Source organism: Aphelocoma coerulescens, chromosome 26 (assembly GCF_041296385.1).
Source record: "Aphelocoma coerulescens isolate FSJ_1873_10779 chromosome 26, UR_Acoe_1.0, whole genome shotgun sequence".
Lineage (NCBI taxonomy): Eukaryota > Metazoa > Chordata > Aves > Passeriformes > Corvidae > Aphelocoma > Aphelocoma coerulescens.
In genome coordinates, this window is record NC_091039.1 from 6,573,984 (window position 1) to 6,600,447 (window position 26,464).

Sequence of the window (26,464 nt, forward strand, 5' to 3'; positions counted from 1 at the left end):
GCGACCTGTTGCCATCCCACCGCCGGCTTCAGGGGAGCGGAGACGCACTCGCTGGCAGGGCCGGGGGTCACCCGTACCCCCGGGGCACCATCCCCCCCCGGCGCCCCTCGGGCAGCGGCGGGGCCGGTCCGGCGGGCGCAGGCTCAGCCCCGGGGCCGCCCCGCCCCGTCCCTCCCCCGGCGGCCGGGGCGCTGACATCAGAGCCGGGCCGGCGGGAGGAGAAGGAGGAGGAGCCGCCGCCGCACCGGAGCCATCGCTCTTGTCGGGGCCGGGGCGCACCGGCGGGGGGCGGCGGCGGCGGCGCTGCTGCTTCACCCCCCGCACCCCCGGCCCATCCCGCGCGGCCCGCGGGGCTCCGCCGCCCTCCCGCCCGCCCGGAGCCCGCCCGGAGCCCGCCCGGAGCCCTCCCCGAGCCCTCCCGGAGCCCGCCCGGTGCCCGCCATGCTCTCCGGGGCGCCGCCGCCGCCCGCCGGCTTCCCCAGCCCGCCGCCGCCGCAGCCGCCGCCGCCGCCGCCGCCCGCCGCTCCCCCGCACGGGCCGCCGCCGTTCCCGGGGAAGGGCGGCCTGCAGATCCGGAAGAATGCCATCACGGACGACTACAAGGTCACCACGCAAGTGCTGGGGCTCGGCATCAACGGGAAAGTTTTGGAGATCTTCAGCAAGAAGAGCGGCGAGAAGTTCGCGCTCAAGGTGCGCGGGGAGCCCCGCGCCGGGGACCGGGGGGGACGCGGGGACCGCGCGGGCGCTCGGCCGGCGGCGGCCGGGAGGGGCCCGGGGAGCGGCAGCGGCGCTGCTGACAGTGATGGAAGGTGTCTGCTGCGGGGGGAAGGGGGTCCCGGCGGGGCCAGCGGCGGCAGCGGGGCCGGCCGGACAATGAGCTGCCGCCCGCCCCTCCGGCCGCGCTTTAATCTCGTCTTTTTTCCCCCCATCAAGAGCAGCGAGACGCGGCTTTCCCGCTTTGTAGTGGGAAACGTAGCGAAATGACATCTTGGTAGCCCGAGGGGGTGTGGGGGGGGGGGGTCAGGAGTGGAGGAGAGACCGTGGCCTGGCTGGGATCCCCCTGGGGGATGCACATCTCGGAATGCCGGGGTCTGCATCCCCGAGTGTGGGGGCCACATCGCGGAACGTGGGGTTCCCTCCGCGGGCTGCTCGTGGTGTGTGGTGTAAGCACCGGCAGCTGCTCACTGTCCCCGTTCGATGTCCCCTCCCGGCTGTAACACCGAGCGACTGTCTTGCCCCGCTTCCCACAGGGAATATTTCAGCGTTACGATGTTACCCCTTGTCCCTAACTTGCTTCTCTTTGGCAGGCGTAGATAAACAGTGGCTACAAGGTGTATTTGACCTCGCACTAGGTGATAGAATCCTTCTCCTTGTTTCCAAACGAGGTTTTTGAGCAAAGAGGGGAGTGTGTCTCCCTGCCAGCGAGGCTTGGGGAAGTTTGAATGGATTCCTGGCACGCCGGGTGACGCGGGAGCAAGGCTGTCTGCTTGGTGGGAGCGCCGTGTTCTCCAGCATCCGTGCAATTTGCGCCCACACATGAGCTGTTCCAGTCCTTGGCGTTACCTCGAGAACTGGGGAGGCTAAAAACACCCCACCTAAACCCGTAACCCCCACCTAAACCTGTAACTCCCACCCAAACCCGTAACCCCACTTCCTTTGTGTTTAGAGTTGCCCCTCTGTTGGTGTCTGGGGTTCCTAACCTGAGTGAGGAAACAAACACGGGGCTTTGGGGGCACAAGCTGTGCTGCAGAGGTGGTGGGGTGGGCAAGGTACTGAATGTCTATGGTTAGGGAAGGGGGGTCAGTTAGGTGAGAAAAGTTTGGCTTTTCCTTCAGAAACACCAAAGACGTTGCTCGTGAGTACATCACCCGCGTTGTACTCCAGGGCGACACTGTATTGTCATCTCTTTGGGTTGAAAATTAGCGAAATCCTCTTCTGTTTTGACAGACGGGCTCCTCCTCGCCTCTGAAGTTGAGTCATGTATTTAAAGCACAGATCCCAGCACTTCCCTTTCGCAGCCCTGAAAGGGGAAGGATGGAGGAGGAGAGCGAGGCCGGAGGTTCCTGTGCCCGCCGTGGCTGGGGCACGGGACTGGTGCTGTCACCCTGCCCGTGCCAGAGCGAGGGGTCAGGGTTTGCTGTTACGTGTCCCACGGGTTCCTTGGCTTGTTGGAAAGCCTCCTGGAGTGCAGGACTCCAAGCTGGGATGTAAGAGGGTGACACAGAGCGTCTGTGTGGCTCTTGCGGGGTGAGGTATATCTGACACTGAATCTCTTTTAGGAAGAGAGATTGTCTTGCCTGTCCCCTGTCCTGGCCTCTTCTGGCATCCCTGACAGGGAGGGACGAGTTCAGCTGAGTGGTTGGACGTGTCCCTGGCTTCTCAAAGAGCAGCACAGCTGCTACTGTAAGTGATTCCCTCCAGCACCTTCAAAACTGCTACGCTGGGAGTTTGGGCTCTGGGATGAGCCCGTGGGTACCCGTCCTGCCCTTGTGAGTGTGAGCTACAGGCTTGGCTTATTCCATTGGGGTATTTGGACCGAGCTGCCGAGCCCAAACTTGGTGTGGGTGACTGCCCTAGACATGATGTGTGCTGACTTCATTCCCTCCTCGGGTACGCAGCCAGGCTGACGTCTCTGCTAGAGACCTGTGGAGAGGTATTTGGGTCCAAATTACTCATGGGCTTCATCAGAGTGGAAAGATGACCTAAAGCAGGATCCACAGAAGTGATTGCATCGAGTTGTCATGTTTCAGATGATGCTTAAAAGAATCCTGATGGCCCATTGCCAGGAGCCACAGCTGAAATCTGTCTGCTGCCTGCTTTGGTTGTGCAGTGAACCTTTCCATTTGGAGTGTCATTCTTTAGGGTTGCTCTTCCAAAATCTTGTATAACAATGCAATCCTTCACTGGAGGGTGAGACGCAGTTGTGTCTCTCCCTGATGGGAATGGTGTCTTCTGGTCAGGTTGTGCTTCCTCTTGGGAAGTCGTGAGCAACTTTTGTGTTGCTAAAGCTCTTTCTCCCAAATCAGGAGATGGATTTAGGTAGGGGTTTTGCTGCAAGTCGCTTTGCTGAAGAGAACTTTTCAGTGCTCCAGGAGAGTTTCAGCTTGGAGACAGTGTTCTAGCAGCAGTGAAAACGTTAAGGCCAATTTTCTCCTCCTTCCAGAGCAATAGTCCATGGCAGAGGCACATCATTAAATGAGATGATGCTGTGTGCGAGGTGATGGATGGTAGTTCTGCTTGCTGTGTAGTACCTGGGTGAAAACAAGAGATTCCTCTGCTTTTCTTATAGATTCTTCTTCATCTTTCTGTACTGTAATTTTACTGTAATTTTTAGTACCTGAAGCGTGGCATCCCTGAATTATCTGGTGTGAAGCAGCCACGGATGGTTCCAGTCACCCGTGACCTGACCCTGTTTGAAGCACGATGATCTGCTGCAGGGTGGGAACAGAAAGCCCAGGGAGAGGTGATGAATGGAGCTGAACTGCCTGGTTCCTTACCCCTTTCTTCCTTGTACCTTGGTGTGATTTATTACTAGGCAAAATTAGGCTTGTAATTTCTGTGGAGGCTGCTGTATGTAGGTCACTGCTGGCCTGACTTGGCAGGGTTTGCTGTGGTCAGGCTGCAGTGGTGGGGCTGGGAGCGAGGGCTCTGCCTACTGCAAATTCCACTTTTAAGACTAATCTTTGGGCTGGCTGCCTTAATTCCACGAGGAAATGGCAGCTAAGCCAGGCTGGAGAGTGGGGACTGGTAATGGCAGGTGATGAGTTTTTCTCTGTCATACACATTGCTCGGCAGAGCTCTTTGTGGAGCAGGTTTGCTTTAAAACAAATGAACAAACCTCGCTGCTGACTTTGGCTTCAAAGCAGGAGATCCTCACCTGGCTCGGTGAGTTTTGGAAGGGCTGGAGGAGCTCAGGGCCGTGGAGGCTGCTCAAGGGTTTGCCCCTGTTTCTGGAGCATCCTTGGCACTTTGGGGCGTGGTTGTGAAACACTCTCAGTCTCACTCTTGGTCTCATCAGGTAATCTGTGAGTGATGGTTCCCCTGATGGAGAAGGAGGAAGGAGGATGGTGCTTATGGTTCAGTGTTCTGGGAAGTGCCTATCGTGGAATTAGGGCAGGCAGCTCGGAGCTGAGAACTGAGCAGCTCTGTGGACGAGTGAGTTTGGGTGGCCAAAGCACCCTGCATCCCACAGCTTCAATTGAGACCAAATGCTGTGTCCCTCCAAAAATCCATCTGGAAAAGTATCCCTGAAGTGAGGGAGTAGATGGAGATCCTGGGCTCGTGCTCAGGGGAAGCAGCTTGCTCTGTCTGCTGTTCTTCTGCCCCTCTCTCAGTGGAGAGTTGTTTTTTGTATTCGCTCTGCCATGTATTTCATGTAATCAGAAATGTCTTTGCTGTGGCCTTCTGTGCAAGCTGTGGTTGAAAAGCCGTGGAAACTGCAGTGACATCACTGGGACTTTTCCAAAGCGGTGGTTTATTATCTCATTGACCAGAGGAGTCCACTGACTTGGGGTTTGAGTTTGTTTAAACAATTTAGGATTTGCCATAGTCTCTTTTAAACACTTCACATGTTCTGAGCAGTCAGAACTACGACTGTGATGGACTGATAAGACCCGGGAGCAGGGGTTTTCTCTTTGGTACGTGCTCAGGAAGTGGCGGGGCTCTTCCTCTCAATAATAACCCAATGCCATCAGCCATAGGTCTTGCAAAAGACATTTCCCACATTTTCCGAGGTGGGGAACTGAGATGCAGTGATTTACTGAACGTCAGAGGCGGCACTAGGCTGAGGAGCTGCGCTGCCTGTGGCTTGCAGGGTGAAAACCCAGCCCCTGGATGTGTGATTTAATAAGAGCCAAATGCCACCAGGTAAAGCGATGATTTTGTCATTCGTACGGAGCCGTGCTGGCCTTTGGCAAGATTTGTGCCTTCTGTGCCATCACTTCACACACACGTTGGGAAAGCCTCGTTAGAGGACAGTGCTGGTTCAGGGGGCTGTGGAGGTGATGGCTCTGCCTTGGCAGGGAGGGATGCTGAGCAGAGGCTGGGCTTTGCCAGACACGTGCTCTGAAACAACCAAAACAGTTTATAAATAATATAATAATAAATAAATAATATAATAAATAATAACAGTTTTATAAATAATAGCTGAAGCCGTGCAGCCTGAGCCAGGTCTCCTGGCAAGTTTTGAGCACGATGGGTGGGCACAAGTGATGAAAACTCCCGGAAGGTTCCTGCTGAGGCAGCCTGAAGGATCAAGTTGGTGACTTCTCTCTTCCCAGAAAGCTCTGGCCGTGCTCTGGTATCTGATGAGATGGATGAGCTCTTGCTGGGTTTCAGGGTGGTGCAGGTACGTGGGAGGCATCTGGAGGAGTGGCCGGGTCGGAAGTGGCCGTTGGGCTGATCCTGTGGCACAGGAGCAGCATCACTCTGGGTTTATGATCTGCCATCTCCTGAGGCCTCCTGGTGGCCTCCTGTGCCCCACACCAGGGTGGTCCGAGGGCTTTGCTCTTTTCTAACCCATCCTTTTGCTGTGGTTTTGCTGTCTGCTGAGAAACTTGAGAGGGAAGAGCCCTCCTTCCTTAAGAAACCCTTTCCTCCTGCTCGGAGCACAAGCGGCCTCCCGACCTGCAGACGGCCCTCGCTGCAGAAGTCAGGCTCCTCTCCAAGCACAACTGGCCCCGCGCGTCTGGCCTCAAGTTGCAGCATTCAGGCAGCATGACCTCACCTCCTGGTTTCCAAGAATAACGTGCTGCCTCCCCTGCGCCACGCCGGGGCTGGCTGTGGGGCCAGGGCGGCTGCCACAGCCCGGCACAGGCCAGCTCCAGGGCTCTGGCTTGTGCCAGGTGCCCCCAGGTAGCCCCGTGCCCACCCCAGGCTGCTCAGCTCCTCTGCCCTTTGTGGGCTGCAGAGGTGAGGCAGCAGCTGGGAGAGGGTCTTCAGGACCTGGCTGATCTTGCAGGCCTATTTTGGAGGGAGAGTTTGAAGCAGAACCAGGGTGATCCCTCCACCAGCTCCAGAGGCTGGCATGGGAACTCAGCTTGGCCTGACCACTCCTCAGAAAACCAGTTTGGAGCCCGGGCAGTCACTCTGAGTCAGCATCGTGGTCATATCTGAGGGGACAGTGTTGGATTTTAACAGCCCCTGAGAGCTGTATCCCACTGGAAGTGGGTCCCGTCTTCGTTGCTGCAAGATGAAAAACCAACCTGGTCTGTTGGAAGGTGTCCGTGCCCACGGCAGGGGGGTTGGAAGGAGGTGACCCTCAAGGTCCCTTCCAACCAAACCACTCGGTGATTTCTTGCTCTCTGAAAACATCTCCTTTCATCTCTGGCTGGCACGAGGGCTGTGAGCGTGACCGGTGCCTGCAGGTTCCTTTTGGGGAGGACTCTCAGCTCTGGAGCTGGTTCCCCACGGGAGATGGATGAGGAGCAGCGCGGGGGTTGGAGCAGGGCACGCAAGAGCAGGTCTGAATGCAGAGAGCTGTAGCAGCCTTTTACACTGTTGTTCCTTTGTACCCCGTGGCTGAGTCATTTCAAAGATTTCAGCCTTTTAAGATTTTACCAATTTGAGGTGGGGATTACAGCGGCTGTCAGGTTTAATGGTTGCATTAACTCGCTGCTCCTTTGTGGCCTGGGGTGGGGACTAACGGCCCTGAGTGCTGGTGGACCTGAGATGACCTGAAACAAAAAGTTCTGCTGGAGATGCTGTGAGCCACAAAAACATCACTTAGAAAGTGTCACTGGGAGGGGGACGCAGGACCTACTCTGAGCACTCCAGGAGCTCTCCTGTGGCTCCATTGTCCCTCTGGTGCTGCCGAGGATGGTGGCATCTTCTTGTGGATAAGGGCACTGCTGTGCCAAAGTGCCCTGTCCCAGTGGGGAGGGCAGGTGAGCGCTCTGGCTCAGGAGGTCTGCAGCTGGCACAGCCTTTGCTGTCATGTGTAATGAGATTATTCAGGCCGTTGGCGTCAGGGCCGCACGTGGTTCTGTGCCCGGCTGCCCTGCAAGCTGTAGCCTAAACCAGAGATAAAGTCCAAAATACAAACCCAGATCTGAATGTTCCTGGGGCGCCCAGCCAGGCTGGGACTTTGCTGCTCTGCTCCTGGTGTCCTTATCCGGTTTGGCCTATAGATTTGGGATCAGGGGAGGGATGGATTGATTTCCTTTGTCACCATAATTGAGTTTGCTACCTTGTGTTGTGCTCTTGGCTGCAGGTGGGTGCCCCGCTTGAACTCAACCTCTCCAGCTCTGCTGGCCCCAGAAGATGGGGGTCAGGCAGGTTTGGGGTCACTGCTGTGTGCCTCACGCTCTGGATCAGGCTAAACCTGTGTAACAGCAGGCTGGGACTCTGCGCTGTCCCTTTCCCAAGGGCTGCAGCACCTCCTGGCTTGGGAGCATCTTCTGTTGAGCTCTCGGGATCGGAGCAGCCGCTCTTGCTCTCCTCCCGCGTCCTCTGGCCCTGGTGCGCGGCACCGAGCTGGGGCAGCCTCTCCAAAGGCTCCTTGCATGTCCTGCCAAGTGTGTGTTTTCAGGGAAATGTGGCTGGAACACAAGCCGGGGCTGCTGTGGAAATTTGGCAGCGCGTCCCTGTCAGGCTGCAATTCCAGTAGCGGCAGCTCATCCCGTAGGTGCGGGCGGGAGCCGGCTCCAAGGGGTGTTGCTTGGAAATGGGGCTGGAATCCTGGGTATCTCGCCGGGCTGGGGGAAAAGCAGATGCAATCAGGTCCAAACAAACCCGAAAGTATGCGTGTTATCCTCGGCTTAGTCTAACAAAAGCAGTAAATAAAATAAAGAGCAGGGGAGGTGTCTGGAGCAGGGATGTGTTTTGAATTCCAGCAGCAGTGAGCCTTATGGCAGCTCCCAGCTCAGTGCTAGGAACAACTTAAACTTGTTCTATTCCCACTTGTTTAGTGAACGGGCAGGGGCCACCGTGGGTGTCACTGAGCTGTCACCGTGGTCTGCTGGCTCCCACAGCCCTGCAGCTCCCCGAGCCAGGCTGCCGGAGCCATTGTCACCTGTCCCAGCCTCCTCCGGCCAGCCCGGTCCCCTCGGGGCTCTGCTGTGACTCTCTTCCTCTCGGGCCATTTCACAACCTGGCTGCCCGTTGTGCTGGGCAGATTTGCTGAGAGAAAGAGCCCCGGGCAGGCGGCTCTTGCGCAAGCGGCTCTGCCGGTGCTGGGAAGGGCGGGCTTGCCAGAAAGTTTAAACTCAGGTTATCTCCTGGAAGTCATCAGAGCTGTGAATTTGGCATTTTCGGCCGGGTACCTCCCGTGCCTCCGGCAGAGCAGCGCTGGCACGGGGACAGGGCTGCTTTGGGGAGCCTGGAGGTGTTGCAGCCCTCGCTGGATGCCTGCTCAGGCTCCTGGAGAGAGAACGTCTTCCCCCTTGCTGGCCCAGGAGCTTGGAGGAGGCTTGGGAAGCCCTTTACTTTTGTCCTCAGTGTCTCCCACAAGGAATGACCCTGCTCCTGGTGTGAGGGGCTGTGCAGCTCTGTTGGAGCAGGACACTGACATCTCCCTGTCCATCCCTCCCACCCTGCTCGTTCCACATCGGAGTTCAGACTCGCAGTATCTCTTGATGTAAGGAAGAGTTGCTGTAGAGAACAACTCTGCCAGGACATGAGATGCTCTGTGGACAGTGGGATTCAGCAGGGAAATGCTCCATGTCCTCTGGGGTTTTTGGAAGTGTCTTGGTGGTCCCATTCCCCAGTTCCTTGCTGCTGGAGGAGACAGCCAGCTCTGCGTGTCAGTGCTGGGCTGATGAAGCCTGGGTGAGGAAGATACTGAGGGGGTTCTGAACGGGTTAAATTGGGTGCTGCTGAGCTGCAGCTCAGGCAGGTGCTGGGTGGGAGCCAGAGCTGCTTCCCGGGAGCTTCAGAGCGGGTCTGAGGCTTCTCCCTCCGCCACAGCCTAGGGGAGCTCATGGAAGATGATGTTTGTGTGCCTCTGTGCAGTGCTTTGGGGTGATATTCCCATTTCTGGGCCTTGCCTGGAGGAGCTGCAGGGCAGAGAGGGATCTGGCCCTGTGGGTCCAGTTAATGAGAGCAAGGAGAGGGTTTAGGCAGCTCTGTGTGTCCCGTTAGCTCAGTTTTGCCAGGCTCTGGCAGTAAGGGCAGCGTGTTCTTAGCAGGTCAAGCACCTCTGGCCTTAACCAAAGCATTCCTTTCATGTTTCCTTCTCCTCAAAGATTGCCCTGAAGCAACCATGCAAATGGCACTGAAGGAGGGTTGGCCTGGGACATGGTGCTGATGCCTCGAGGGTTTTAGTGACTTAACTCCTGCCCAGCACTGGACATCTGGATCTCGTACCCACCTCGAATCCAATCCCCCCAGCAGCCCTGGACCCTTCCGTGTGTGAGAGACGGGGGTAGCTCAGTGTGGCTGCTGTTCGCAGGGGCTGCTCAAGGCTTCATTTCTCCCTCTCACTCAGGAGACGAGGCTCTGCTCACTGGAGGCTCCGTGGGGCTGCAGGGGCCGTGCCAGCCCCGCTGCTCCCCGCAGTGCCCCAGGCTCTGCTGCCGGGGTTGCGTGGGGAAACGCGGGGGCTGCCCGGGCCCTGGGGTGGGCGGCCGAGCCACACAAAGGCTGCCCTGTCTGCTCTTTGGCTTCCCCCAGCCCTAAGCTCTTCTCGTGAATAAGTGGGATTGAAAAAGCTTAAATTCATACAAAGCAGGGCCCAGGAGCCCCTGGCCGACCCGGAGGGAGCAGCTGCCCCCTGCTCACCCCGTGCCCTGGGGCTGCCCCCGCACCCCGGGGTCCCGGATAACGCTGCCCTGGGATGAGGGTGTGTGTAAGGCTGGCTGAGGGGAGAGGTTTCTTTCTAAAAGCTGGGTATGGGAATGCCCAAGAAGACCAGGCTGTTTGCCAAGCAAGCAGCAGTAGCTGCAGGAGGAGATTTTTCTGTTGGTTTGTTTAAATATCCGTGCGTTTATCCTTTTATCCCCTCTCCGTTTTAATCTAGTGGGCAAAATGAGTCCAAACCACTTGCTGCCTGTGGTATTTGGTAGGAAATCAAGCAGCCTGCTGGTAAACACTGTCGAGCAGTGGGGTACTGAGCATCCATGGGAGGATCAGTGGCTCTTTCCCGTGCCTTTTCCACACGGTTTTTGCTGTGTATTGAAAAGATGCAAGAGGACAAAACCTCTGCTGTCAAGCCAGGCTGGATCAGGTTTGATGGAGCTCTGAGCAACCTGGTCTAGTGGAAGGTGTCCCTGCCCATGGCAGAGAGTTGGAATGAGATGATCTTTAAGGGTTCCTTTTAACCCAAGCCACTCCATGATTCAACAACTCCTTGCTCTGTGTTGAGCCCAGCCTTGGTAATGCCAACAGGGGGGAGGTTTCCCATCTGGTGTTTTTGGCAGTTTGTGCTCCCCAGGCACTTCATGGTGAGTTTTGCACACTTGTTGGCAGAGGTGTTTTGAGGTGATGGTGCTGACTGGGACGCTGCTGCTCCGGGCTCTGTCCCAGCTTCACCAAAGCTCCCCAGCGCCGGGGCAGCGCGGCTGCTGCCAACAGGTGCCGTGGAGGCTCCTGGGGCTGCCAAAAGCCTGCAGGGAGCTAAGAATAGCCACCGTGTCCTGAGAGCTTTAATGTGGTGCCAGCAGGATGCAGAGAAGGGCTTTTTTTAAACTAGAAACACAACTGTGTTTTCCTGCTGGCTGAAGGAGTCTCGGGATGGCTGCTGGAGGAGGAGTGCCCTGCTCAGCTCCTGAGTTGGCAGGAGACTCTCAGGTTTTCACTGCATTGCTTCAGAGCCCAGGATTTCCCCTAAAACACTGGCTGCTGTGGGTAAGGTGGAAATGCATGACCTTAGGTAGTGCTGGGTCTCGAGTCTGGGGTGTTGCTTGGCTCTTCACCCACGGGGGTTTCCACCAGCTCTTCTGCAGGTCCTGTTGGGTGCTGGGGTTGTACAACCTCTGTGTGATGGGAGAGGGAGGAGGAGAGCGGCCTGTGGGGCAAGGAGAGCCTGGGAGGCTGCAGTGAGAGCTTTGGGGGTGTTTGGGGAGATGGTGAAGGGGATGTGTGCCCCCAACCAGCTCTGGATCACTCAGTGGGGTGCAATCCCCTCGTGTCCCTCTGCCCCTTCATTGCCATTCCCTCTCCTGGCACACATTGCTGCCCCTCTCCCTGCCCCAGGCATCCCAGGGTGGGCTCATGCACGGGAGCTGGTGGTGACAGAGGTTCGTGTCTGCTGTGCCATGTGAGGGGAGCAGGAGCAGGAGGAGCAGGAGGAGGAGAAGGAAGAGGAGGAGGAGGGCTGTCGGTGGCCATGGGGTCCCTTCCTCGCCGAGCACCTGTGCAGACAAAGCCCTGTTATGAAATCCCTGAGCTGCTCCCAGCCTGGCCTTTCCCTGCTCCAAACAAACCCGCAGTGGCCACCCAGCACGGGAGCTGTGTGTGCCACACTGGGAAGAGCCACAGTCCTGCTCCCAACACGCTGGCAGCCTCCAGGCTGCTGTGGGCATCGTGCCTGCTGCAGGTTCTCTGTGATTCCAGCCCCTCTGGCGCTGCTCGGGGGCTGCCAAGGTGGGTGGTGCTGCCAGCAGTCGGGGGGATGCTCCGCTCTGGATCCCTGCAGAGCTGGGCTGCACAGCCCGGGCTTATCTCAACGAGGTGTTTGCTGTGCCCTGGTGTTGACAAAGCCCGTGATGGGGGTGAAACTGTGTTAAATAAACAGCTGAGGAAGGACAGAATGATGCAAAACGGTGCTGTCGTCACCGAGCTTCGGGGGTGCGTAAATGAAACCCTCCCCAGGCTTGGCACTGGTGGAGGAAACACATCCCGAGGCCGTCCTGCTCCCAGTGCCAGGGACGAGTGGTGCTTCAGGAGGGGTTGGCCTTGATGCAGCTTTGTGTTTCAGTTTGGTTTTTTTCCCTTCTTTAAGTATGTATGTATGTCTGTATTTATGCTGCTCTGTGTTGAAAGGCCGCAGGCAGGATCCCTGTGCTGGGGGGGTGGGTGGCAGCCTCTCCTCTGTCCCGTGGGGGGCCCTGCCCATGGGCTGAGCCCTGAGAAATTTCGTTTTTGGGCAGAGCTCGAGGCCGGGAGCTGCCGGGAAGCTGTGGGTGTTGTGGGGCTTCTTCTGGCAGGGCTTCACGGCTGCTCCGCTTGCAGGCGTGGGTCTGGGCCTCTCCCCAAAAATCACTTCCAGCTGAAACATTAAGGGAACGGGTGGACACGTCCAAAAATAAAAGCAGTTCTGGGATGTAGCTGTGGGGAATCCAGAGCTGCCCCTGGGGTCCGAGGTAGCGGTGGGGTCAGGCAGGGCTGTCTCCAGGGTCGGGTGAGGCTGGTGGAGCAAGGGATGCTCCGAGTGCTGTGTGGTCTCTCTGACACTGAGGGGAAGCCCCTGGCTATGGGGTACAGGGCTGGAGGAGGCAGCACCGTGCAGTGCTGGTGATAAGGGGTTTTTTCAAGCTCTGCCTGTGGGAGGGAAGCACACAGGACATAGGTCAGCCCTGAGTTAATGGTTTACATCAGTGTTTACTTCGGGATTAATCACACCTGCAAATATCAACCACTTCCTACCATAAAAGCACATGTGTGCTTTTCCGCTCGCGGCGTTGTCAGCTCCAATAGCAAATCTGGCAAGGAGAGGGGTTGGGAGGAGGAGCTGACCCCGGCCCTCAGCTCTGCAAAGAGGTGGAAAGTGAAGGTGGTGTGTGTGGAGCAGACCCCACTGGCTGTGGCTGGGAAGATCTCCACCCTTCCAGTGGCTCCTTATTTTCCTTTCACTTTGTGTTGTGTGGATAAAAGGCCCCGGCAGAGGCAGCAGAGGCATGTGGGATCAGGGGGCTGGTTTGCAGAGAGCATCTGAGCATCCCCGCCCAGAATGGCTCTGCTCAGAGCTGGGCTGTGGCTTCCTCTGGCCCCAGGACAGTCGGTCCCTTCCCTGCTGAAACCCCGTGCTGTGGTGGCTCCTGGTGGGCAGTGACATCGGGGATGTCTTTAGAAGGGGATGGGATGGGATGGGATGGGATGGGATGGGATGGGATGGGATGGGATGGGATGGGATGGGATGGGATGGGATGGGATGGGACGGGTTGGAGCATTTTGGCCGTTGTGACTCCCTTTGTCCCTGTGGGATCCATGGGGAGGTCCTGGCAGGGTGCTGCCTCCATTGCTCCAGCCAGCAGTGCTCCCTGGGACCTGTGGCACAGCAGGACCCTGTGGGACCCTGTGACCGTGGCTCATGCCTGGGCTGCTCCTGGCTCCTCACCCGGTGCCTCCTGGAGAGATGAGCCTCGGGTGAGTCAGCAAAACCCAGCGATGCTGCTGGGGGCTGGAAAGAAGAGGAGGATCCCAAAACAAAAACGTGGGACTGAATAGGCTCCTAATTTTGTTTTTCTCAGATAAATGAAGCCAAAACTCTTTGTTTCTCTTCTTTAAACACCAGCCCCAGCCTGTTGCTGGGTGTGAGTCAGCGGGGATGCTTCGTGCTGCTGCCTTGTTGCCATTTACCTGCTCTGACTTCTTCCTGTGAGTTTCGCAGCCCCTTCCCGCCCACCTCCATCTCCTCCCTCCACCCTCATCCCCAATGCCTCCACCACGCTGCTACCCTCCCCTCAGCATCCAGGGTGCTGCTCCTGGGTACCCACTTGGGCACCTCATCTCCAGGATGTGCCAAGAACATTTTTGCTGGTGGGAAATGGGCTGTGCAGCGCCCCGCTCTCACGGGGGGCACGGGCCCCTGGCAGGTGGCTCTTATTTAAGCCCAGGCCTCTCTTCTGCTCCTCGCCTTTGTGTGCCTCGAGAGGCTTTTGTTGCCGCCTGAAAAGGCTGAATGGCTGCTGCATCTGTCGCAGGGGGAGAGCGGGCGAGGAAATGCTCAGCAGATGCCCCGGGCACGGGGGGCTGCGGGGCGGGGGGTCCCGAGCATCCCCCACCGGGCACGGACCCCCGTGGGAGCCGCGGGCAGGGCAGCTGAGAGCTCAGGGGAGCCGGGGTTGTGCAACGCTGGCGGGCGAGCGAGGCCTCTTGTGAAAGCACCGTGTAAGAGCTGCCTCTTCCTTCGCCCCATCGCCATCCTCCGCCCCGTTGCAACATCGCCCGCAGGAGCAGGGACGGGCGCCGCGACATCTGCCCCCGCCGCGACATCTGCCTCCTCCGCGCGCCGGCTGCTCCTGGCAGGGTTTTTAGCTCTCCCCTCGCTCACGCTGCCTCTTCATGCCTGGCTGGCTGCTCGTCTCGGGCCGTGCGGCGGGGAAGCTCTCCCTGAGCTCGCCGTGGTGGCTCCGGGTCTTCCTCGGAGCGCTGCGATCATTCAGGCTGGGAGAATGTGGCCGAGCAGCTCGAGCGTGTGTGTGTCAGCTCGCGTTTGCTCGGCCTCGCTTGCCTCTCCTGTCTTGCTCCTCTGTTCGTAGCTCTTTCTAATCTAAATAATTCTCCCTTGCTGGGATCCTTTCTCCAACCTTTCCATTTTCCCTGAGGTGAGAGAACGTGGAGGATGGAGCCGGCCGTGCTCATGTTGGTCAAAGCCTCAGCATCCGCCCGGCTCTGGTGGCACTGGCCCCCATCCCTCTGGAAGGTGGGTAGCTGATGCCTGGTGCTGTCCTGCCGTGCAAACCGCCTTGGATGAAGCCACCTCCATCAGGGAGCAGAGCCACCCCTCCAGACAGTCATCCTGGGATGGCAGGACGGGGCACGCTGCGGGCAGGATGCTGCCGGACCCATGCGCGGCTCCTCCTCCGGACACGTCACCTCTGCTCTCTGGCTTTCCCCGGGCAAAACAAATGTGAGGATGAGGCTTCCGCCTGCTGTGTTGGGGCTTCGAACTGTGGCTCTTTGGGCGTGGGCAGAGCCGAAATGAAGCCCAGCTTGGGAAAGTCCCGTCACCAGGGCAGCCGGGCAGGTTGTGGTGGGTGTAAGCAGCGGGGACGGGGTTAATGTAAAGGTTTATGTAAGAGCCACGATGATGTGGGGGAGGTTTCCTGAGCTGCACCTTTAATTGTTATGGCCTTGTGGTTCAACCATGAATTTCCCTCTGTTTGCTAACATAGTTCCTCTTAGGGGCTCTGGGACTCGTGATTTTATTTCTCTTTCATAGTTCATGAACACCAAAAGCGGAACAGCTTTGCTGCTTCCGTGTCCTTCTGCTGCCCTCTCCCTCCTAGCCATGTCTGACAGGGACTGGGACAGCTTTGGGTTCAGTACCTGTGGGCTCCCCAAATATTCTGGCATTACAGGCTCGGTTCAATCCAGGCAGAGGTGGGAACAGCCTGTGCAAAGCTTCCAGCACTGGCCCTACAAATGTGTAAAGCAGCTGGCGCCAGTTGGCAGTGAGTTTGCAGGGGAAGATTAGAAGAGGAAAATCCTTTGAAGAGAAACCCTTTTGCTTTATTAGGAAAAAATGCTCCTTGCCCTGTGCTAGCCGGGTCAGGGGAATCCAAAGCCTGTGTGTGTGATCCAGGCAGGGGCAAGCTCTGCTTTGCTTCCCTGCTGATAATTTGGGGGATGACAGCCTGCCTCTCTTCGCTGTAGGTTTATTCTTACTGCAACTCAAGAAGAGTTTATTTTAACCCCTGTGGTGCAGACAGGTCCCGAGGGGAGCTCCTGGGGGTGGTTTGGGGCCTGGGTACACTCCAGGCCCTGGTGGAGGGGTGGGTGCTGCATGGCCTGTGCTGTTCCGCTGGGCACTGAGGAGAATCAGGTTGGATCAGAATACACAGGGAAATAAAACCACCCTGCCTGCAAGAGCAGCTGGAGCGCCCGGGATGAGCGTGGGGCAGCCCTGGAAAATGGACAGCTCAACACCCCAGTGTGAGCCTGATCCTCACTTTCCATGGAAATTGCCCGTGGGAGGTGAGTTTTTCCTGGGCGAGCTCTTGCACAGGGATATCCTGCCCATCTGAGTGTTCCTGGCTGGCCTAGGGGCAGCAGCGTTTGGGGCTGTGGTGGCACCCACAGCGAGCAGGGACGGCGGGACAGTGTCCTCGGGCACCTCTGCCGTGCCAGGGGAGGAGGGAGCTTCCTGTCGTGACTCATGGAACATCATCCCAGGAGGAGGCGGCGAGACTGAAGAGACTGAATCAGTGGTGCCTGAGGACACACTCGGAGAGGGAACGTGAGCGTGGGCAGCTCCAGCCCCCTGCTCTGCTCCAGAGCTTTCCTTCCTTCCTTCCTTCCTTGTGCCCATCCACCTTTGCTGTGCTTGTCCTGAGGTGATGGGTGGGAAATTCAGTTCCATGTGATGCCGAGCTCTTCCTTGGAGCTGAAGCTCTTTTTTGATGCCCGCAGGCCCAGGCTGGAGCCTGGATTTGGGTTTGCTCAGAGGGTGCTGTCCTGCAGAAACCCTGATGAGCTGTTTTGTTTTCAAGAGCTGCTTCCAGGGTTTGTCTTTCCAAGGTGGGGAAAAGCCCAGAGCTGCTGCAGGAGCTCGTGAGGAGCCTTTGCTGCTCTCAGGGTCCTGGACACATTGGGCTGGGCTGGGCTGGGCTGGGCTGGGCTGGGCTGTGCCATCCGCTGATGGGAGCAGTGCGGGAGCCCTCGGCTGGAGGGCTCTAATGAAGCTAATGAGGGTGTTTAGCTGGGCACGGAACTAATTTCTCTCGTGGCATATAAAGGCTCCTGGGGGAGCTGGGCTGAGCCAAGGCACAGGATGGCAGCAAACACCATCTGCCCGAATCTTGGAGGTGTCAGGCTGCTGAGAGGGGAGCTGGAATGCAGCTGAAAGCTGAATTTCCTCCCTAATTGCCAGTGGAGTGGAGTGGCTCTTTCCCTGCTTTCCCTCCTTTCCTGCAGGGAGGTGCCCTAGTGGGAAGCGGAGATGGGATGGGGCAGAGCTCTGGGCTGGCACTGCTGTCCTGGCTGTCCCCTGAGATGTTGAAGGGACACAGGGATGCTCTGTGACGATGAGCTGATGTTTGGAGATGTGCAGTGGCTGCAAATCTGAGCACCTAAAGCACCCAACAGCTGTAATGGGGAAGGGATGCAGCTCCTCCATGTCTGAATCCTGTCCGGATTTGCTCCGAGGTGGTGGCAGAGCTTCCTCTGCAGCGCTGCCCTTGTGCCCTGTCCCGGGGACACTTGTGTAACTCAGGGATCCGGTTACTGCCCGGCTCAGCTGCCGGAGCCCTCCTCTCCAGCAGGAGCAGGCAGGCAGTGCAGCGTTTTGCGTCTGAAATAATGAAGGCTTTGATCTCCAAGGAGCCCTCCTTTGGAAGGGAAACAGGAGATAACAGCTGGAAAAGCTGAACTCGAAACAGCTGTCGGGAGTTCCAGCAGCTTGTCCTGGCTGCTGCCATCGAAGGGTTAACCCTGGTTGTGTTCTGGATTACAGGGTTGCAAAATCAGCTGGGGTGGGATGGGGGCAGTTCACCCTCGCTGAACCTCAGGGGAGACACGAGGTGATTTTCCCATCCCAGCCTCCTTGTGGGGAGCCAAGAAGCATAAATCTCGCTATGGTCACAGGCTGCCCTGGGCACTGGAGCTGCATCAGGGCCGTGGGCAGTGTTGCCAACCCCCAAATACGCCGGATGTGGAGTTCCTGTGAGCGGAGCAGTGCCAGGACATCACCCACCAGAGGTTTCGCTGCTGGCTGGGGCTGGGGAATGGGAGGGAAGGTTGGCAGCTGTGGGAGCTGCTGGTTCCCACCTAAAGAGGACGAACTGGTGGAAGCGCTGCTCTTGCCCCACCACTGCATCATGCTCGGCACGTTCCCGGCATCCCAGGGCACAGGGAGCCGGTGCCTGTGCTGAGGGCAGGAGGTTTTGGGGTGCAGCAGGTGATGCTGGGCCTGTGGGCTGCCTCTGCCATGTCTTGGCCATGCCCACGTCCCTCCTGCAGCAGCAATGGCCTTCCCCACGCAGCCTCTGCATCTGGCCTTCAGCTCCCCCTCACGCTGCTGCCACCGGGAACATTTCCTAAATTAACCAAATCATTCCCTTAACAAGGCTTAATCTGCTCCTCTCCAAGCCTCTCCATCACCTCTCCATGCCCAGCCAGCAGGGGAGCGGAGGGAGTGGCTGGATCACAGCTGGGTGTTCCGAGAGCTCCGGGGCAGCTGTTTGCTCCCGGAGGTTGTCTGGGTACAAAAGCAAATATCAGGGCCGTGCTGGTGCAGGTAATGGAGGCTGCTGCCTCCTACTTCATTAGAAATCCAATTAATCTCCTATGAAAGCACTCGCAGTGACCTCTAAAAATGGGATGTATTTTGCTGTACCTCTGCTGTTTGTCTTGTGCAGAATGATGTTAACTAGCTGCTTCCTGCTGGTCCATTTTCCCAGCACATAATTGCAAATTGTTTTGTTTTTTCTTTTCAGCTTCCTGGCTCTCCACGCCAGGCCCTTCTGAGTGGGGCTGCAAATAGCCAGGCTTTTCTCCAGGCCCTTTGCATGGCTCCTCGGGGGGCTGGTGTTACTCCTGCTTACGGTTTTGGCTTCTGCAGGATCCAGTTTTTAGGGTAATTAAGCAATAGAGGAGCAAGGAGGGCCTGTCCAACCTCCTGCCCTGTCTTCCTTTTGCCCCGGGGCTGTCGGTGCCTCGGTAAAGGAGTTGTGCAAAGGTTGGCTTGGCCGCTTTGGTCCTGCTGAGCTTCCAATGGTTTGGTGCCAGCAGCCTCCCTACCCCACATCCAGCGCAGGTTCCCACAGGTTTCCTCTGCCTCGGGAAGCAGGAGAGCTGAGGAGGTGGGAGAGGTGTGACCCAACCCCGGGGATGGTGTTTGGGGTGGGTGGCTGAAGGGCACATCCTGTCTGTGCTTTTCCCTGTGGCAAAGGACGAGCGCAGTTCCAGGCAGGGGTGCAAATCGCCATTCCTCTGCCAGGGCAGCACCACCAGCAAGTGTTTAATCTGTCAATGGGAAGTGTGTGGATTTTGGGGGTTAAACCTTGTTCCTGTGAAATCCTCACTGCGCTGGGCACCACCCTGGGTCCTGCAGAGCATCCCAGGGCTGATGCTTCTCCTCTCCTGGAGTGTGTCTGGGAGAGGTCAGCAGGGTCAGAAGCGCTTTTCTGTCTAAATCTTGGTAAAATGACCAAAGCTGCTGTTTCCTGCAGGGTGGGGGTGTGTTTCCACATCCCCACTGCTGCTCCGATGTGCAGAGCTGCTCTAGAGGAACACCCCCTGAGCCCGGCCCCGAAGGCTGCCCGAGACAGGAAGGAAAATGAACTGTGCTCAAGATAGAAATGTTTGTTGTTCTATATTTAGGAGCACAATAATTAAGGCTGGTTGTTTGTCCTGACAAACATGATAATTAATAGTCCATGGCAGACAGGCAAATCCTGCCTGCACCTGGGAACTGTGAGTTGTCTTTGGGAAGGGCAGGGGGCTCATTGAAGAGCTGCTGTTTAGGGAACATCTGGAGGTTTGCTTTGCCTGCTCCCCAGGCACGGGTGCTGGTGGGCTCTGAATCTGTGGTGAGGGAGCTTTTGTGGTCAAGAGGGCTCCATGGAGCAGCAGGCTGATGGATGGGAAATAACGGGGGACAGCAAAGGGGAGAGCGAGGATGCTTGGTGGCACCCAGGGGTGCAGCGGCGGAGGTATCAAGGTGCAGAAATTGGCTCGTAAATGCAGTAGATCTTGCTGGTGGGGCACAGGGAGGTGAGAAGTGGCCGGAATAAGCTTTTACCAGCCTTGGGAGAAAGGGCAAAATGCTGAGGGCAATCGGCTTCTCAGTGTTCCCACTAGATGGGGATGGAGGCTTTGTCAGAGCGCTCTCGCCGCGCCCGCGGGGAGTGCCCGGCCCTCGCCCCCGCGTCCTCTCTGGTGGCCACGGTGCCAGCCGGGGGTCATGACCCAGCTCCCCGGGGTGGCTCAGGGCTGACGGGGTCTCTCTTCTCCCACAGATGCTGCAGGACTGCCCCAAAGCCCGCAGGGAAGTGGAGCTGCACTGGCGAGCGTCGCAGTGCGCGCACATCGTCCGCATCATGGACGTCTACGAGAACCTCTACCAGGGCAGGAAGTGCCTGCTCATCGTCATGGAGTGGTGAGTGCCCACCGAGGAGCACCCGGCCCTGCAGGGCGGTGGGGTGGTGCCAAAAGGGGGGTGGGCATCTTCCAGCACTGGGGATGCCAGGGGGATGCAGCCCGTGAGCCGCAGCGATGCCGACCCGGGCAGAGGAGCTGGCGTTGGAGGGCCGGGGACACGGCAGGGGCTGCGCCGGCTCTGAGTCATTCTGAAAACGCGCTCGGCTCTGCGAGGCTCGGGGCCTGTGGTTCTCACAGGTGGGTCATAACCAAACTGGCTTTGGCCATCGAAAGCCGGGGTAGGCAGCGGGTTCCTGGCAGCCCGGCAGCCTGCAGGGGATGCGTGGGGCGGCGGCCAAGCTGAGCCAGCACCTCTGGTACAGCCCTGGCACCTCCTGCAGCGGCAGCTGAGCGGCTCTGGTTTGGGTAGGTGCTTGGTATTAACCTGGGGACGAGGAGGAGGAATGAAGGGGAAAGTATTGAAACCACATCCCAACCGCAGCTGTGATTTAATGCAGCTTCCTTGCCAAAACCTCTCCTCTGGCAAGCTGGTAGATCGCCTGGGGGGACAGCGGGTGCAGGAGCACCACGAGCAGCGCTGGGGCAGGCGGCACAGCAGCCCCCAGAGCAGCTCCTGTGGGGGAACAGGCACCTGAGAACCGCCCTGGACAGCCAGGGATGGGAAAGGGCTGTGGGGTGGGGAAAGAAAGAGTGGCTGAGGGGTAGGAGGAGGGTCCCCTGTGACCGAGGGATGCTCTGGGGTAACGCCTGTCACAAGGCAGGGTTTGAGTTCCAGCAGGAGCAGGGTGTGTCTCCATCCTCACAGGCTCTGGATCCATCCTGACAGGCTCTGTGCAGCAGAGGGCCCCAGGGGCTGCAGGCTATTGCTGTTGCAGATGTCGAGTGAATGTCAAGGAGATGCTATCGGGCCTGGGAAAGCCAAACTGTTTCTGCTTGAGTCAGATAAGGCAGGGGCAGGAAGTGCCCTTATCCCCGCTCTCATGGAGAGTTCTCCCATATCTCAGTCCTGATCTCTCTGGGAGCTGCATTTTCCCTGAGGGTACCTGGGGAGGGAACCTCACCAATGGTTCCTCACATGGGACCTTGCTGTGCTGCAGTGGGGCCCAGCCTCTGCCTCCCCCAGCCTGGGGAGCCCCTTGTGACACTGCTGATGTCTCACCCCTGCCCTGAGCTTTGCTCAGCACTTCTGTGCTGGGTTATGGTGCTGCTGAGGGACTTGGCTTGTGAGCAGAAGGAGGCCACGTGTGCTGGGAGTGCTCTCACCAACTTCGAGCCACGTTTGCTGCCTTTACTGTAAATGTGTTTCTGTGGGCTGCTGGGGTGACCACGTCCGCCCGCTGCCCTGCTCGTTTCGGGAAGGAGGAGGCTCTGAAACACCCCAGAAGCAGCAGCCCAAGGACTTGGATGGGGAAGGGGATTGTTTCCTGCTGAGCTCGTGCAGCTCCTGGCTGAGCAGCAGAGGGTTTGGGGCAGCTTGTGGCAGTGTGAGATGGACCCGCAGCGTGTAACGCTGCACGTTTCTCTTCCAGCTTGGATGGCGGGGAGCTCTTCAGCCGGATTCAGGACAGGGGAGACCAGGCCTTCACAGAACGGGGTATGGAGCCCACGTCCTGCTGGGGTTTCAGTCCAGCCCACCCCCTCAATGCCCTTTTTAATCCCCAGCAGAGTTTTGCACTGAGGAATGAGGGATGTGGGTGCAAGGGCCCTGCTTTTCATGTGCACTTGAGAGCAGGGTTAGGGGCTGTTCCCACACCCTGTCCATCCCACTCCTGTCAGAAGCACCCACCTCCCTCAAAAAACGAAGTCCACTGGCTGTGGTTCTTGTGGATCTCATTGATCTCATTCCCTCTACTCCTGTGGCCAGGAAAAGCAACCACACACCCCAGACTCTGAGCTTGTTGCCCCCTTGACTTCCCATCCTAAGGGGAAGCCTTTCCCAGCTGGATTCCTTGCTGATTGGGTGTCCTAAATGGTGCAAGCCCCTCCTTGGTATTAGGGTCAGGGGCTGGACTCTGCCCCATCCCTTCCCCTGGGGCTTGCTAGGAGTTGCAGGCTCCTTACCCAGAGATGGGGAGTGGCAGAGGCTCCATGGCAAGGGGGACTTCAAGGAGAGAAAACCCCTTTGACCTCAGCCAGGTTCTTTGACTCCTGGTTAGTGGAGTTACCCAGGGAGTGGTGCCCTTTTTTTACTTGGTTGTGAAGGCTTCTGATGGTTTCTTTGCTCCTTCAGAGGCTTCAGAGATCATGAAGAGCATTGGGGAAGCCATCCAGTACCTGCACTCGATCAACATCGCGCACCGGGACGTGAAGGTACCACCCTGAGCCCCCCTTGGCTGTGCCAGGGCCAGGCTGCCCCAGCCCTGCTGCTCACTCCTCCTTCCCTGTGTGTTCCCAGCCGGAAAACCTCCTGTACACCTCCAAGAGGCCCAACGCTGTGCTGAAACTCACCGACTTTGGCTTCGCCAAGGAAACCACCACGCACAACTCCCTGGCCACCCCGTGCTACACGCCCTACTACGTGGGTGAGTGCCTGGGGGTCTGGGCTCGGGGGTTTGCAGGGCTGGGCGGGGTTTGGAGGGTGCCACGTCCATCCCATCACCTCTGCATCCAGCCTGGAGCCTGAGCTGCCGCAGGGAGCTGGGGACAGCACTGCACTGCTCCAGGCAGCGCTTCCCAGAGTGCCCGGAGCTGCGGGCGGCTCTTGCTGTCTCCGTGGAACATCAGGGCCCTCTCACCCAGTGCTGCCACTCGGATTTAGGATTTTCTTTCTGTCTTCACCAGCCCCAGAGGTGCTGGGCCCAGAGAAGTATGACAAGTCCTGTGACATGTGGTCCCTCGGTGTCATCATGTACATTCTGTAAGTCTGAGGGTTCCTCTCCCTCCTGCCGGGCTCAGCTCCTGGCACTGCCTTGTGCCCTGCAGGTGCTCCTGGGGAGGGTTTTGGGGAGGCACATTGACTCTGTTCCCTCTCCTGGTGCAGGCTGTGCGGGTACCCCCCCTTCTACTCCAACCACGGCCTGGCCATCTCTCCTGGCATGAAGAAGCGAATCCGAATGGGCCAGTACGAGTTCCCCAATCCTGAATGGTCCGAAGTGTCAGAGGAAGGTAAATGTGCTCCCTGCGGTGGCTGTCCCCAGGCTGAGGCCTCCTTTTGAAGGCTGGGGGGAGCCTGGGTGTGTTGGGGTCACCTCTCAGGGCTGCAGCGTCGTCACCTCTGCTGGAGAGGCTTTTGCTGCAGGCTTTGTGCAGGGTCAGGTGTGTGGCACACAGGAGGGGTGTGCAGGGGTTTTGGGGCTGGGTTTGGAGCTCCGGAGAGCCCCCGGGAGCTGCTGGCTCCTGAGCCTGCCCAAACCTTGCAGTGAAGCAGCTGATCCGCAACCTGCTGAAGACAGACCCGACCCAGCGCATGACGATAACGGAGTTCATGAACCACCCCTGGATCATGGTGAGTGCGGGGATGGGGTGGGATGGGATGGGATGGGATGGGATGGGATGGGATGGGATGGGATGGGATGGGATGGGATGGGATGGGATGGCATGCCTGTGGCTCCCAGCTGATTCTTCTCCCCTCTCCTGGCAGCAATCCATGCAGGTGCCCCAGACCCCACTGCACACCAGCCGTGTGCTGAAGGAGGAGAAGGACCTGTGGGAGGATGTGAAGGTAAAGCCTCGCTGTCCCGGCTGTCACCTGGGCACTGTCCTCTCCTGTCTTACTGCAAACATTCACTGTCCCTGGAAGTGTTAGAAACTGTGCAGATGTGGCACTTGGCGACAGGATTTAGTGGTGGGGTGGCCGTGTTGGGTAACCATGGAATCAGAGAATGGTTTGGGTTGGAAGGGACCTTAAATGCCCTGGGCAGGGACACCTTCCACTGTCCCAGGCTGCTCCAAGCCCTGCCCAACCTGGCCTGGGACACTGCCAGGGATCCAAGGGCAGCCACAGCTGCTCTGGGAATTCCGTCCCAGCCCCTCCCCACCCTCACAGGGCAGAACATGGTTGGGCTCAATCATCTTGGAGGGCTTTTCCAACCTGATCGCTTCCACGATTCCGGTTTGGTGTGAGCGTGCTGGCTCTGGGGCAGAGCTGTGCTTGGGAGGGAGCTGGAAAATTTGGCAGTGGGACACTCTGGGGACCCTGGGGGGGCTTTGCTGATGGCTCTGTGCCCGCTGCCCACAGGAGGAGATGACCAGTGCCCTGGCCACCATGCGAGTGGACTATGAACAAATCAAGATCAAGAAAATCGAGGATTCCTCGAACCCGTTGCTGATGAAGAGGAGGAAGAAAGCCAACCCCCCCGAGCCCGCCGCGCTCCCCCACTGAGGGCCCCCGCGCCCCCGGCCCTCGAGAAAGCAATAACTATATATATATATTTTTTAAGAAAAAAAAAGACAAAAAGAAACAGACTGTTCTATCGAGCGCATGGAATTCAGACATTTATACCAGACTAGTTATTTTTAGCTACTCACCTGTGTTTCTGACCTTTCTGGAGCAGGTGGTAAGAGCCCCCCTGAGATCCACACCTGCAGCCAGGGATTTTTGTCCTGTAGGTGAACGCCGCCAATAATTGGATTTTTATTTTTCTTTTGTGAAACAGTTTTGATTTATATATATATTTTTTTTTTTCTCCTTCCTTCCAAAGACATGGAAACTCCTGTGGTGACCTTTTTAGGGTATATAACGTATAAATATTTTTTAAAAACTACTGTAGAGCTGAAACCCAGACAGTGTTTCCTGTGTGGATGCTGGCTAGAGACGGGCTCCAGGCTTGGGAACGGGGCAGGAAGGAGAGCTGCCCTCCCCGCTGTCCTGCTGGCATGGGGGGGGAGTCCCTGTGGCCACCAGAACTGCTGCTGTTAAAGCACAGGAGCCAAAAAGCAGCGCCCCACCCCTCCCTCAGCTGAGCTGGAGCCTGGATCTGCCTGGCAGCGCCGTCCGTCTGTCCGTGCGTGGGGTGTGTGTCGTGTCCCTGAGCCTGGAGCTGCTCGTGGCTCCCCCTCCGTGGCCTGGACCTGTGCCTGGAACGCAGCTCTGACCTCAGGGGTGGGCAAGGGGTGGGCAGGAGCTCCTGCAGCCCCAGCCCTGCAGGGATGTGTTACAGGTGTGTCCCCCCTCACCCCATGCCCAGCCCTGGGGAGGTGCTGCCCTGGGGACAAGTGGGTGGCAGGGGAGGGGTGGAGGTGGCACAGCTTGAGCCAGGATGGCAGCGCTGACCCCTCCCTGGCTGGGGCTGGGGGTGCTGCTGCCCCCCCAGTGTGGCTCCTGCTGGGAGCAGGGCAGCTGCTCTGAAGTCTTTAGTCCATGAATTATTATTATTATTATTATTTGTCACGATGTTTCACTTCGTTAAATGTGTTTGAATGGGGAAAAACAACTTTTTAAGGCGATGTTTAGTTTTTAGGTGATCTTTTAGACACTGTATGGAATTTTAATTTGTTTTGAAAACCGGTTTTTATCCCTTTTTTTTTTCCTTTTTTTTTTTTTAATTATTTTTGTCTGTTGGCTTATACTAATCTTCCCGGTCTGCTCTTCGGTCCTTTGGATTAAAGACACTTCAAGCGTCACCCAGTCTCTCCTCCTTGCTTGTGTGGCTGTGAAGAGTCCCCCCAGTGCTCCTGCTGCTCTCCCCGTGTCCTCAAATTGCTCTTTTTTCTACCAGAGAGGCCGAGCTCTGCAGGATGTTCTCCAGGGGCACAACATCCCTGTGCCTGGGGACAGCTGCTCGAGCTTTGGTGGCTGCTGCAGAGCGAGTTCCCTCCCCAGTGTGTGTTACCCGCCCTGGGCTGGGGCTCTGGGGCTCTGGGACAGTGTGGGGTGATGGTGTGGGATGATGTGGGGTGGTGTGGGATGATGTGGGGTGGTGTGGGATGGTGTGGGGTGATGGTGTGGGGTGATGCAGGATGGTGTGGGATGGTCTGGGATGGTGTGGGACAGTCTGGGATGATGATGTGGGACGGTGTGGGGGTGGTGTGGGACAGCATGGGGTGATGGTGTGGGACTGTGGGATGGTGTGGGGTGGTGTGGGATGATGTAGGATGATGCAGGATGGTGTGGGATGATGTGGGACAGTGTGGGGTGATGTGGGACAGTGTGGGGTGATGTGGGGTGATGGTGTGGGATGATGTGGGACAGTGTGGGGTGATGTAGGACAGTGTGGGGTGGTGTGGGGCGGTGTGGGGTGATGGTGTGGGATGATGCAGGATGGTGTGGGATGATGTGGGGCGGTGTGGGGCGGTGTGGGATGATGGTGTGGGACACTCGGGACACGCGGCCGTGGGTGCTGCGCCCGGGTGCCGGCAGGGGACACTGCACGTCCGGTGTCGGGGGTGCTGCGGCTGCCAGCGGCTGTGCCCGGTCCCCGCTGTCACCTCGGGGGCTGCGGGAGCTGCTGCCGCTGCCCGTGCCGCTGCTGGCTTCGGGAGAGGAGGAAGTGGTGAGCTCCCCACGTGCCTTCCTCACCCTCATCACCTCCTGCTGGGGAGGAAGTGGGATGGGTGGTCCTGCCACGGCTCGCTGGGCTCTCCGGTGCATCCCTGCTTTGTTTGC

General features: G+C 58.1%; 1 protein-coding gene across 1 annotated transcript; it reads left to right on the forward strand.

Moving 5' to 3' along the window:
• Window positions 1-241: 241 nt before the first annotated feature.
• MAPKAPK2 (MAPK activated protein kinase 2) lies at window positions 242-25,482 on the forward strand. Its single transcript, XM_068995657.1, has 10 exons — window positions 242-690; window positions 19,779-19,918; window positions 21,450-21,514; window positions 22,151-22,230; window positions 22,316-22,442; window positions 22,702-22,777; window positions 22,901-23,025; window positions 23,280-23,365; window positions 23,501-23,581; window positions 24,098-25,482. Exons 1-10 carry the CDS (start codon window positions 442-444, stop codon window positions 24,239-24,241), a joined length of 1,173 nt encoding a protein of 390 aa, XP_068851758.1. The 5' UTR covers window positions 242-441; the 3' UTR covers window positions 24,242-25,482.
• The last annotated feature ends 982 nt before the right edge of the window (window positions 25,483-26,464 follow it).

What these genes read in the sequence shown, in the direction of transcription:
- MAPKAPK2 (XM_068995657.1), top strand. Translation starts at nt 442, where the DNA reads ATGCTCTCCGGGGCGCCGCCGCCGCCCGCCGGCTTCCCCAGCCCGCCG. An exon ending in CCAGGCCTTCACAGAACGGG is followed by an intron (nt 21,515 to 22,150) that starts GTATGGAGCCCA and finishes TTGCTCCTTCAG; the next exon opens with AGGCTTCAGAGATCATGAAG. An exon ending in TCGCGCACCGGGACGTGAAG is followed by an intron (nt 22,231 to 22,315) that starts GTACCACCCTGA and finishes GTGTGTTCCCAG; the next exon opens with CCGGAAAACCTCCTGTACAC.